Source organism: Sinocyclocheilus anshuiensis, unplaced genomic scaffold, assembly GCF_001515605.1.
Source record: "Sinocyclocheilus anshuiensis isolate Anshui unplaced genomic scaffold, SAMN03320099.WGS_v1.1 scaffold1371, whole genome shotgun sequence".
Taxonomy (NCBI): domain Eukaryota; kingdom Metazoa; phylum Chordata; class Actinopteri; order Cypriniformes; family Cyprinidae; genus Sinocyclocheilus; species Sinocyclocheilus anshuiensis.
This window is the reverse complement of record NW_015539833.1, coordinates 1,871,649-1,885,748: the sequence shown is the minus strand read 5'-3', so window position 1 is coordinate 1,885,748 and position 14,100 is coordinate 1,871,649. Positions and strand designations below refer to the sequence as shown.

At 36.9% G+C, this 14,100-nt stretch overlaps 1 protein-coding gene across 1 annotated transcript in view; it reads left to right on the top strand.

The window, feature by feature from the left end:
* The first annotated feature begins 1,264 nt into the window (after positions 1 to 1,264).
* Positions 1,265 to 14,100, top strand: part of LOC107684317 (VPS10 domain-containing receptor SorCS3-like) — a 213,526-nt gene continuing 200,690 nt past the window's right edge. The window contains exons 1-2 of the mRNA XM_016480550.1: positions 1,265 to 1,491; positions 1,626 to 2,328. Coding sequence (XP_016336036.1) covers positions 1,265 to 1,491; positions 1,626 to 2,328 — 930 coding nt within the window. The remainder of the gene's footprint in view (positions 1,492 to 1,625; positions 2,329 to 14,100) is intronic.

Below are 14,100 nucleotides of genomic sequence, written 5' to 3'. Positions count from 1 at the left end.
ATCTGCCCCTTCTTAGTCACACGCACAAGAAACAACACATTTTCAGGAATGTGTGTTGTTTATTGTTATTGGGTATAATAAAAATAAAATGGAGTACGATATGAAACGAGGCATCCAGTCAGTTTATGCAGTTTGAGCAATTGAAGCACTAAGAGCTGTTCAAACAGTCATCTTAAAGGAATAATTCACCCTAAAAAAATAAGATCCTGTTGTCATTTACCCTCATGTCGTTCCAAATCCGTATTCTTCCGACTTCTTTTGTCTTCGCAAAAGAAAGAATGCTCAAGTCACTCTTTTATTGATACACAGGCACTAATTAGGAGATGCTTCAAATACGATGCAAACTCACCATAAAAGTACCATAAAGGTAGTCCGCATGGATTATGGGGTAGGGCAGGCTAAGTGTCAAGTCTTCTGAAGTCATACATTAGCGAATAATTGCCTTACAAACCTCCACTTTAGTGAGATGTTATCGGCTGCAACTGAATTAGTGAGTTGAACTTGGGAACCGGATCAGTTCACATGAACTAACCATTCCGGTAGGTAAACTGAATCAACAGATTCAATTAAAAGGTCCACTTCCGGCAAATGGTTCGTGAGAGTTACGATTTAAACAACGACATAATCGCTTTGGCTTCATAAGTCGTTTGGACTACATTTAATGGTACGTTTGTTTTTATTTGTCTTCCTTTTTGAGGCTTGACATCTTCAATTACCACACATTGTAAATACATGGCAAATTTAATTGATACATTCACATAGGCTATATGACATAACGTGTACATTATTATTATTATTATTATGATTGCATTTTGTGTTTTATTTAATAATAATAATAATAATTTATAAATGTTGCATATTTAGGTACATCAGAAATGCGAAGTGGTAATCCAGCCCAGGCAGATGTATTTGTGCTTAAACAGAAAAATGCTTTTACAGCTTGAATAGGTATTCATTTTAATGCAATTCGCTAGATATAAAAAAATAAAAGACTTTCAACCGTAATACGCACGACGTCGTTATGCCCAATTAGCGCTCTCTTTCTCTCTCCCCCTCACTCTCTCTCTCCCTAGACGCAGCAGCGGCTTGGCTTGGATTCAGTACCTCCCCTATGTGCTGCCTTACTCCATCATCACATCCCTGAACGTGAGCGGTGTAGCTGAGGAGCACTTCTTTAAAACCCGACACTTCGCTGAAGTTGCTTCCCCTGCGCGTCTGAGAGTCGGAGGGAGGGGAGAAGCATTCCCCAAAATCTCTTCTAACGATGGAGACTCGTTTGGTTGTATTCCATGGCGCTCACTTTACGCTTTCTACCTGGCTAATTCTTTATGTGCTGCCTTACTCCATCATCACATCCCTGAACGTGAGCGGTGTAGCTGAGGAGCACTTCTTTAAAACCCGACACTTCGCTGAAGTTGCTTCCCCTGCGCGTCTGAGAGTCGGAGGGAGGGGAGAAGCATTCCCCAACATCTCTTCTAACGATGGAGACTCGTTTGGTTGTATTCCATGGCGCTCACTTTACTGAGCTTTTCAACCCAACCTGCCCTGAAATGATGGCCTTAAACAGCCCTGTTGTAAATACCACCTTAAACCATTCTAAGCTAGCAATCAGTCTGGTTTTACAGGGGTTTTGGCACTTTTCAGCTTGGGAAGAATCTCTTAAACCAGCTTAGACCTCTTTCTACCTGGCTAATTCTTTCCTCCTTGTATGTTTTTCCAAATGTAAAGGCAGAAATAAGTTGCGCGCCATGTATGTCGCCAATGCAAGTGAATTACGCAGGGGATGAGCGTCTGCGTGACCCGCCTGATTCTGGGAAATATCTGAGACAGGATCAAAAGAAACCCAAGCTGATCACAGTTCTTTACCCGAATGTTGGAGTACCCACTGGACTAGAGGTGGATGGTTTTCCAGGGATCGCGCCGAAATTGGAAAGAAACGCAGAGGGGATAACCTCCCGTGCGCCTTTGGGGAACTTCACCGAGTCCGCTTTAGATGAAGAATTGTTTTCGGATGAATATGTGAAAAGTGAATCTGTATTGGAATCCGAGGACGCCGCGTTAGGGAGAGCCAAAAGAAGCGTGCCCGAGTTTCTGGAGAGCGCGCGGAGCGCTGATGCTCGCTCGGAGGAGCAGAGAAAAACCTCCGGTCTGCGGGTGGATGGACAGAGTAAACGCGCCGAAGTTCGCTGGAACAAGGATGATGAGCATGATGGCAGAGTATCGGATTCCAGACCAGACGAACCCAAACTGACCAGCAGCACTTTTGCTCTGGCTGGAGACTCCGCACACAACCACGCAGTCGTGTACTGGACTGGAAAAAACAGCAGTGTAAGTCCGCAACATCCTGTACTTATTTGCAGTAATATAATATGTTTAGCTTTCAGGTTCCTTGTCAATTTCAGTTGTTGTCACTGTGAAGGCATGCACATCTTGTTTTGAGTCCATAGGGTTTATAATGAGCATTTCAACCCAACCTGCCCTGAAATGATGGCCTTAAACAGCCCTGTTGTAAATACCACCTTAAACCATTCTAAGCTAGCAATCAGTCTGGTTTTACAGGGGTTTTGGCACTTTTCAGCTTGGGAAGAATCTCTTAAACCAGCTTAGACCAGCAAACCAGCTTAGTCTTTTGAGCAGAGATGATCTAAATGTTTACAGAAAACACCTGCTCAGAGTGATAGCCACCTGTTTGTCAAAGAGATCTAGCAATGAGCTGGAATGTAATTCATAATGTTACTATGATTACATTCAGTTCAAATAACCATTCACCGTTGGGAGTTTATATCTAAATTGCCTTAGTTAAATCGACTAGGGGCAAAGTCTGGAAATATGCTTTGAATGCAATATCTTTCTGCACTGTCTGTATATTTTTCCGATGAAATGATTTGCTTGTAGAGCAGGTTGTTGGCTAGAGCCTCCTGGCTCTGCAGTGCTGTCTGTGTTTTTGGACTGGAGATTTTTTTGGACTGACAAGATAGGAGACTTTATAATAATTAACATCTCAATAATTCAGGGATCCATCTAGTCGATTTTGTAGACAGGCACACAGGCCAAAAAACAAAAATAATATATATATATATATACACACACACACACACACACACATACACATATATACATATATACATACAACCTTGTTTTTAAATGCTAAAGTTAAACAGAACGGAGGACTTGGATTTAATCAAGTCTGCAGTGTATTGCCTGGATGTTTGGATTTTGTTACAGACAGGTGGTGTTTGATGAGATATATGTGTGTGAGATATGAGTGAGAGAGAGGACAAATAAAGGCAGATTTTCTGTGTGATTTTCAAACAGTTTTTCATATTTAAGCTGTTTTGTGTTGCTGTGCATGTCTGTGCTTATTATATTATATTATATTACATTTCAAATCTTTTACTCAGAGTGCTGTTAAAATGCAAGGCATGATGTGTAAGCAACCTAAGGTGTAACCTGGTATTAAAACAGCACCATAGTAACAGGTAATCTGTTGTTCAATAGCAGGTTGAATATTTTATTCATGAACAATGAACAGTATGATGACTAAATGAAGGCAGATTTTTCAATATGACTTTTGGGTTGGGTGTTGCAATTAACATACAAGGTGTTAAAGGAGACGGCCAAGAAGGAATCAGCAGGAGGAGGCAGCAAAATGATTTTTATGGAGTCTTGAGGAAGGTTTTCTTGACTTAATTTAAATGTGGATATGGATATAAATTTAAATAAGAAGTATTATTAGAACTTAAAAAAAAAACAAAAAAACAATTTTTTTAAAAATGCATAATAATTTCATACAGGATAGTGTTTTCAGTAACAGATGTATGAAGTCTGCAGCCACTGATCAGGAATCAGATTTCGTAACTCACTTAGTTAATGTTTCTGTTTGGCTTTGGAAAACTGATCCTAGACCAGTGGTTTTGGCAGATTTTGTCCCAGAGCAGTAATTGGAAGCAAGAGGCAGTGGGAGAGATATTTGAGAGAGAGAGAGAGAGTTGAGAGATATTTCTACTACAGATTCTGTGTGTATTTTCGTTTAAGCCGGGCCTCTATATATGTGAAATAATTTCTCCAGCAGTGCGAGGTGAAGTTATATGAATTAAACTCATCCTTATCAAATGAACCACCTCATCCATTATTGTCTTTCTTTGTGCCTGTTTGCACAAAAACTACAATAAATCAAAACAGATAGTCCAGCGTTTTCGGGCCCTGTCTAGACATATTACATCTATCTTTATTAACTTGTTTAGTAGCTGTCAGTGAAACAGCCACAGCAATTTTAGGCAAGGGTTACAGCCTGCCAGGTCCCGTCCCTCATCCCTGCAGCTGTAAATCTCCTATAATTATCTTCCGGACTGAGGCAGCCATTTTGAAAGATTTTGTCCTGTTCAGGGACTGCCTACTCAAGTGTGTTTCCCTGCTTGCATGCCTGCTGGAGAGCTTTGTCTTCATTGGCTGGAGGTTTTATGAGAGATGAATGAAGATTGCAAGGACAGAGTGTGTGATTTTTTTTTTTTCCCCAGCAATGTTTCCTAACAATAATGTTATGTATGCAAAACTTTTTGTGCAATATTTGCAGCTGTCTGTTCTCAATAAGTGCTGTCATGTAAGATATACTTTACCATGTTACTCAGGAGGCACTGCGGTACATTTCCAGAAAAAAAAAAAACAGTTTGGACATGCATGAGTGAATATGCTTGGCATTAACAAACTTTTGATCTATAGGTTAATGCTTAGAAAATAAATAAATAAATAAATAAATAAATAAATAAATAAATAAATAAATAAATAAATAAATATTGTATCATTTTTAAAAGATGTATTAATTTATTATTTGTATGATTATTATTTGTAAATATTTGTTATATTAATTTATTTCTTCTTAGTATTTATTTATTCATTTATTTTTAGTTGATACATTGGACTGTCCCCAGCATACATGTGCATTCCTTCAATTATGTTTCAGAAGTATCCCTAGATGCACTTCATGAAGTCGGCTGAGAGAATCCAGAAGCTAAAATATAAAATTTAACAACTTTTGGTCACACTATTATTATGGCTACTATGGCTTTAAGTTCTAAAATTTTGTGAAGTAATAATAAAGAATACTGTAAGTTTGTCCAAACTTTTCATAATGTATGTTTCTCACCATTTTAAGAGATATTTTAGCTTCAAAAGAAGTACTGACTATAGGTGGAGAAAATGATCCACTCCACTGAAGCTTATCACTGGTGTTTTGAGGTTTAAGCTCAATGTCATTTATTTATTTTATGATTCACGTATCCCATCATGCTTTTGATGTCATGCATTCAAAAGGAAAATAAAGCATCCAATTTGCATACGATTCAAGTTGTAAGCCTGGCACGCTTCAGTGGCTTCTGATGTAGTCCTGCTTCACTGAGATTGGGTCATTCTTATAGACCCTGTTGTCATATGCTCCAAGGATCTCTTTGAAACACCTCACTGAAAGTCTAAGTATAAAATACAAGCAGTAAATGAGCTCTGTCAAATAGCGTATCCCTGAAGTGGTGTGCTGCTTCATTTGCGCTTTCATGCGATTCACTAAAAATGGTGGTCAATTGCATGACTTTTTTGGCATTGGTTTGCTGGTTTAAAACAGGACGTTTCAAACGGTAATCCAGGTTAGTGCTTAGCTATATTCCGCATTTATCACCATATCTAGTTGGAATTTATTTAGGACCATCTGGTTGTTTTTACATCCGAATGGCTTCATCAGTTTGAAGGACAGTGGAGGTTCTCTGATGTGTAACCTCAGGGAATTGCTTCTCTCCTGGTGTGAATCTCGATTGCTGTGTGAATTGGGAAAACAGCATTGTGAGTTGTTGATGACTGTTCTAGTTTCACATCTAAGGCCTCCTTCACTCCTCTGTCAAACCATCTGTTCCCGTATACAGTCTTTATATAACTGAACATGTGCTCCAGAAGTCCGGCCTGGAGGTATTTGCCCTCCTGTGTTGAACGATGTTGGCTTATAAAGGAGTTATTTTCATTTTCGAGGCACATCCTTCAGGTTTCTGTCTCAGTTTGTTGGGAGGCTTCAAATGTACTAGGGTGGTGTTTGCTAGCTGGGGTGTCCACAAAGGACAAAAAAAAGATAACTTAATTTAAAAAATAAATCCTGGAAAAAAAGTATAACAATTTCCACAAAAATATGAAGCTTTCATCACTGATAATAATAAATGTTTCTTGAGCATCAAATCAGAATATTAGAATGATTTCTGAAGGATCATGTGAGACTGAAGACTGGAGTAATGATGCCGAAAATTCTGCTTTGCCATTACAGGAATTAAATATATTTTAAAACATATTAAAACAATACAATTCTTTTAAATGATAATAATATTACAGTTTTTACTGTATTTGATCAAATAAATGCAGCCTTGGAGAGTATAAGAAATTTCTTTCAAAAACAATAAAAAAACAACAACTTTTGAACAGTAGTGTATATTGGATTGTATTAATCCACTCAAAATAGGCATTTTCAAAATTATATAATAAATTATCTGTAGAGTATTTTGAGCTGAAACTTCACAGACGTGTTCTGGGGACACCAGAGACTTATATTACATATTGTAAAAAGGGGCATAATATGTCACCTTTAAATATATTCAAAGCTGTTAATTTATGAAGAAATCCACAATTATGAAATGCATGAATATGCCCAAGAACTTAGTGTCACTATCTTTTGTTATCTGAACTGCAAAAATTTAATTTCCTTTTATTTACCTCACCATTTGTATGGCATTTATCTCTCTAATATTCAGCACTTCAAGTTTTGTGTGCCACATACCACGTCAACATATCAGACACATCCTAATTCATCACAAAAAGCATCATCAGCTAGAATCTGAATCGCGGAGAGACGGTTTACAAGCCACCTAAATCTAGCCATTATCTCCATTGTTGGGGCGCAATGGAGGCATAGTGGAAGGGCTGGGCCCGCTAGAAACGAGAGCACTCCAGCATAATCACACGCTTGGCCGCTGAACCAGAGCAAGCAACAAGGGTGTCTTGGCATCTATCTGTCCCCCTATGTTAATTACACTGATATAACAGTGTCAGATGTGATTTGGTTTCATCTCTGTTGCGTTAAACACTTTGTTCCCCACCGGACTGCTCAGTAGTCTCTCTCTCTCTCTCTCTCTCTCTCTCTCTCTCTCTCAAACAGACTGGCAGTGTGACAGTCTACGCTCCAAGGTAGATTAAAAAACTGCTATGATATCAAATACACATCTCTTTGAAATTGCTTTAAAATGTGGTGCTATGAGACATATAGAAGGAAATGGTGCTCTGGAAGATGTGTTATAATGCAAGGAGCTCCGGTACATTTTGATCTAAACATCTAGGGGTTAAATTAGGCTGCACAATCCAGAATTGTGTTTTGAACCTTTGAAAAACAAAAAAATCTAAGTAACTATTTTAATTATAATTATATGTATATATTTATTTATATATAATTTTATCTATAAGTATAAAGTTATTTTATTTTTTTAAACATTATTGCAATTTAATAACTTTTCTATTTTCATATATTTTAAAATGTTATTTATTTGTGTGATGACATTTCTTATCAATGTAGAAAACAGTTGTGCTGCTTCATATTCTTGTGGAAACTATATGATACATTTTTTTCAGGACTCTTTGATGAATGGAAAGTTCAAAAGAACAACATTTATTTGACATAAATATTTTGTAACAATGTAAAAGTCTTAATTGTCAGTATTGATCAGTTTAATGCGTTCTTGCTGAATTAAAAAAAAAAAAAGCTTCAGATGCAAAAGTTTATCAAAGTGTAAAAGGCACTTGTTTCATAGAATAACCTGTTTGATCTTGCTAAAACAACAAGACGAGGTAAAGTGTGAAGCATAAAAGTGTTTATCTGTCAATATTCCATGGTGTTGAACTGCGTTTCAACATTTAATGCTTTTGTAACCGATTTGGAAGTCCTAATGGAGACTGAAGAGGAGCTGAATAGAAAATGTAGATGCATTTTTAAAGGCTCTTGTTCTTTACAAGTCTTTGTATATGTCAGCTTAGGCGTCTGCAGATGCCAGTGAAAATAGGCTGAGTTTAATAGTTCAGCAGAGCAGAATCTTGCGGCGGGGTTCAGGCACTTATCTGTGTTTTGAGCCATGTCAGGGTCTAAAAGCAGAGCTCTGTGTACTGCAGTGTGGTCTTTCTGTATTTTTTTAAAACGCATTTGGTAAAGATTCTAGAACTGTGTCAAAAGATTGCTGAGTGGTGGTATCACTATGGCAACACTGGCCTCTGTAGATATATGTTGTGGTTATGTATTTATTTACATATTTATATTTATTTGTTTTTTAATTTTATATAGTTTTTGTCTGTGTGTGTATGTGATGTTTTCTTGTAGGCCATCTGTCGTGTGGCAATGATGGAAAAATCCCAGATTAAGACGAGAATTGGATAAAGTGTATAAATGTAGGTCAGATACATATCGCATTTAGAACCATTTGAAAGTTTTGCCGAAACATTCAATCTTTCAATTGCATGCTTGCAAACGGCATAACAACAAGATCTGATCAGCGCCAGATGCCTGTTAAAGAAAATGGAATTGGTTGAGAACATAAATGCGGCCAAAGAGTTCGTCCGGACCGTGGTCGTGGCCTCTCTCAGGGAGAGTATGTGTGCCCTGAAAGTGTCTCTCCCACACACTTTAATCAGTGGAAAAGACGGATGAATAAGACATGACCGTAGACTGGCTACACACTCACAGTCAGCTCGAGAGAGTCTTCATGAGTGTGTGTGTTTCATGTTCATTTGCAGCTTCTCGTGATGTAGACTAATGCTGACAGATTCCTCCCTAGAACCAGCGGTCTATCCGCACACTGTCTAATTAAAACTAATCTGCTAGCTTATCTTCACTGACTTAAATCTAAATATGCTACATGAACATTATTACTGTTTTTGACAGCTCATTCTTTGCTGGCCCAAAACACTGCACACAAAACAAGTTGAGTGTACGGTTTCTCTTATTCAGAAGGATTATGTGTATCATTTGCTGATGTGATAGTTTGCTGGACCTGGCCAATGTTTTCTTTGTATACATAGAGAGAAAAAAGGAGATACTTTGCCAAGAAATATTGAATTCTGCCTTTAAATAAATTATAGTTAAACTACAAAACAAATGCCATTTGCTGCCCATTACATATGTAAATATAATTTTTGATGGACAATGAATAGGCATTGCCAACTTTTACAGTGCATTACATTTCAGTGTTACAGTCAAATAAGTCTTTTGCTTATTGCTCACCAAGGTTGTATTTATTTGATAAAGAAGTGTGTGTATATATAACACACACATATATACATATATATATATATAAATAATTTAGTTTTCATATGTATAATTTAGCTTGAGATGCAAAAGTTTATCAAAGTGTAAAAGGCATTTGTTTCATAGAATGACATATTTGATCTTGCTAAAACAACACTGTGAGGCAAAGTGTGAAGCATAAAAGTGTTTATCTGTCAATAGTGCTCGGTGTTGAACTTCGTTTCAACATTTAATGCTTTTGTAACCGATTTGGAAGTCCTAATGGAGACTGAAGAGGAGCTGAATAGAAAATGTAGATGCATTTTTAAAGGCTCTTGTTCTTTACAAGTCTTTGTATATGTCAGCTTAGGCGTCTGCAGATGCCAGTGAAAATAGGCTGAGTTTAATAGTTCAGCAGAGCAGAATCTTGCGGCGGGGTTCAGGCACTTATCTGTGTTTTGAGCCATGTCAGGGTCTAAAAGCAGAGCTCTGTGTACTGCAGTGTGGTCTTTCTGTATTTTTTTAAAACGCATTTGGTAAAGATTCTAGAACTGTGTCAAAAGATTGCTGAGTGGTGGTATCACTATGGCAACACTGGCCTCTGTAGATTTTGCAACCAAGAATCGATATCTCTTAATTAATTTTATTCTGTCTTTGACCTATACTGTACACCCAATTAACTTGTCTATATGCTTGTATTTATGGTGCCGCCCACTCTTGCTTATTTAGTCTCTGTGTTTAGTCTTAGACCAGTAGATGTTACAGTACTCTCACAACTTTTATCCAACCTTTTTATGCCGAATTTAAATATAAATCATATTTGCTCAGCTCTAGGTCATCACTGTGCAACCAAAGAATCCTCATGATAGCATTGACACTGAAATTAATATGCTGAATAACCTTTCTTACCTATATTAATGTAGATCCTTTTGAAACAGGAGATCGGGGTGTGATATGCAAAAGCTTTTAACAAACTTTAGTTTACACCACAGTCTAAAGCAACAATTGACAGCTTTTGGAGGCTTTGGAGAGGGTGTGGAGAACAGCAGGGTTCGTCTGAATGATTTTGGCTCGAATAGAATAGTAGCTCTACAGACTTTAATGATGTTGATACAGTATCTGTTATACCTTAAAGGGATAGTTCACCTTCAGTTGCTGGTCCCCATTGACTTGCATAGTGTTTTTTTCCATACTATGGAAGTCAATGGGGACCAGCAACTGAAGGTGAACTATCCCTTCAATGCCTATAGGTGTCCATATTTTGCAGTGTAGAACTTGATAAGACAGTTTTCATATGGTGTAGAAACATTCATAGATCTGAGGCCGTAGATGTGAATACATCTGAGGTTGATGTCTCCGAAGCTCAAGGTCGTGTGAATTAGATGTTAAACAGTTAGATAAGTGGCAGGTGGGAGTTAAAATTAAGGTGAAGAGTGCATTGCAATTTTAGAGAACATTTAATTGGCCACAAATTCTACTAAAATTATGGCATCAGTATTTTCGTCTGTTTTCCAGGAAGAGAGAGAAAAGAAAAAAAAAATATATATTTTCATGCATTTAAATGTGGATTTAACTTCATTTTGAAGGACACTAGCATATCGATGCCTCAAAGCTATCAGATCTGGACTAAAAGCAATATATTTTTAATGTCATGGGCTTCTAAAATGTTAACATGAAAGCTAAATTTGAAACTTTAAATGACATTCCTGGACTCATTATGAACTATTTATTGGTAAACATCATTCTAAAGGAAAAACGAATGTTTATCATAATAATCTTTCACCAGAATATAACTTTCTTACCCCCTTCCCGCCAACCGGACAATTTTCGCAATCCAAGCATTTAGTGGTCTAAATACATATCGGCCAATGTTTGGTACTTTTTTGTGAATTATCAGCATGATTTAATTAAAGTTTTTAATTTTAGCCAATGTCTCAGAAGTGGGACTTTATTTTGACAGCAAAGAAAACACCAGCAACTGAGCTCCCATTCTCCATCTTCATTAGTTTATGGCAGGGGTGTCCAAACTCGGTCCTGGAGGGCCACTGTCCTGCAGAGTTTAGTTCCAACCCTAATTAAACACACCTGAACCAGGTAATCAAGGTCTAACTAGGCATACTAGAAACTTCCAGGCAGGTGTTTGAGCTGGTTGGAGCAAAATTCTGCAGGACAGTGGCCCTCCAGGACCGAGACTGGACACCCCTGGTTTATGGTCTCTGTTTAACAGTTCTGTCTAATAAATAATTAGAAAGAACTGTTAAACTGTTGTGTAAGTAAAATGGTGTACAACGTCCTTTCGTGTTGCTGACAAAATCAATACATTTGTCATCATTTTCGGTTTGTTATGATGACGTGCATAGAGGTTCATTGTCCTCTCATTTGGCTTATTTTTGTCTGCTTTTGGGCATTATTTCAACATCCTGCCCAGTAACAGTTCCAGCCAGGTCTTCATCTAAACTATTTCGCATGCAAGCAGATGGATAAGTATAAATCAGGTGCTTGTTCACAACGTGAGTGTTTCTCCAGGCGAACAACGACACCTCGCCGACACATTGTGTGACTCACGGATCCCAATCAACCTGATATAAATAATAAACAAGAGAGTTGTTTACTATATGTGGTTATTGCCCATCTCTCAGAGTTTGATAAAGCAGGGAGGAAATTGCTTTCAGCCTTTATTACTTGTCTGACTGTCCATGTGCACCTGGAAGTTTCCAATCTCATCTAAACTCTCAGACTCCAAATTCAAAGAAGAGAGACAGAAAGACAGTGATACAGCGAGAAAGCGTGGAAGAGGAATGCATAGATGAATGAAAGAGGTGCCAAAAACAAAGATGGAAGCGTGAGATAGCAAGAACAAGGGAGAAGAAAGAACTTGTGTTTGCCTAGGCTCTCAAAGGGCCAAGGATAGCGACACACAAGCATGTTTAGATACATGTGAAGCTGTGCTTGATTGTTCTGCCAGTTTAACACAGTCACTAAATAGAACTATGATAGTTCACCATGGTTGTTGCTATGACGATCCTGAGCACGTTTGCCAAAGGGAAGGCTGTGAAACAGTGAATTAAAAGTGTCTGATCTTTATTTACTGAGCTCTGTCTAAAAACACATTGCAGTGCAACATGTGAGAAAATGAACAGTGGGAGTTTTGTTGAATGCAAGTGAACCTGTAAAAAAAATAAAATAAATAACAATATAAAAAAATAACAATATACATTTTATATATATCTCCAATATATCCAAATGAATGTGTGTTTCTGGATGGCTGTAGTACACTGTAATATTCCCTGGTTGGCTAACACACTTTTGTCTCTTTACCATCACACTGTTATTCTCAGTTCTCTACACTCAGCCATTTGAGTTCAACCCTCTCAGAATGCCATTAAAAGTTCATAAAAAGCATTTAAAATACATTTGATATGTGCCCAATCCTATGAATCCCTCCTGCCTGCTTCCATGTGTGTCATCTTATCCAAATGAGACAGCTACTGTGGCTTGAGGTGAGGTTTGTAGATCTTATAGTATCTAACAATCGTGTCACAGCAGGACGGATCAGTTTAGGAGAACTTTGCACTTCAGACATTGTTCAGTAGTGAACAAGATTTCAAGTTAAAAGGTTAGCTTGAGGTGAGGTTTGTAGATCTTATAGTATCTAACAACCGTGTCACAGCAGGACGGATCAGTTTGGGAGAACTTTGCACTTCAGACATTGTTCAGTAGTGAACAAGATTTCAAGTTAAAAGGTTGATGAAAAGTGGTTAATTAAAACACATACTGACTTGGAACGGCTGCGATATTAATTCTCTTAAGAGCATGTTTTATTTGAGCCTTACCTCACTGTTAGCCTGTCAAGGCCAAGATTTTATTTAATTTTTTTCCGTTGCAGTATTTTTCGGCTGTGACTAAATTATATGATACATTCTGTTTTATTCTTTACTGATTTCTTATAACCCATGACATTCTTCTTTAACGTACAAAAGGATATAGTGATAGCAGAAGTCCAAGCTGCTTTTTTTAATTCTGTGAAAGTGAATATTGATTTTTGTAGTCTTAATTTCAGTTCATTATTTATTATCGTGAAGGTTACTTTGGAAATGTAATAGGTTACAGATTACAAGTTACCCTATTTAAAATGTAATAGTAGTGTAACTATTTCAATTACTTTATTAAAGTAATGTAACTGATTACATTTGAATACTTTTTGATTACTTTTCTAAATTTTTAACAAATGTTTTCAAATGTTATTTTCATTTTCAAACATTTAAAGCAGTCACGGTTAACTTTACAGTAGGACTCAACATTAGTTAGTATCAGACTTTCAAAATCCTTCTTCATTTGAATTAAGATAATAATTATTTAATTTAAAGCACAGCCACCACAAAATCAGACTTTAGCAGCTATGTTTACTTTGAGATCATTCTGCGGTTAAATACAGATCATAAGATATAGTTTAATACTTTGAAATCAAAATATTTGCATAGCCATGACAAGTAACACTGGCATCTAGCAATGCTTTGGAAAAAAAAAACTCTTAATCTTTAAAAAAAATAAAGCATATACATAAACCCAAACAGGTTACATTTATTTTGTAATTAAATTACGTAATTCTGTTACATGTAACTAGTTACTCCCCAACACTGCACATGACTTATAGTACCTAAGACAAATTGACTATGTCCTCTTTGGAGCTTGACATGTTCTGGTCTGGTTTTTGTTTATGGAAAAGAGCAGCTCAAAATAATAATAATATATATATATATATATATATATATATATTTACATTACATTTAGTAATTTAGCAGACGCTT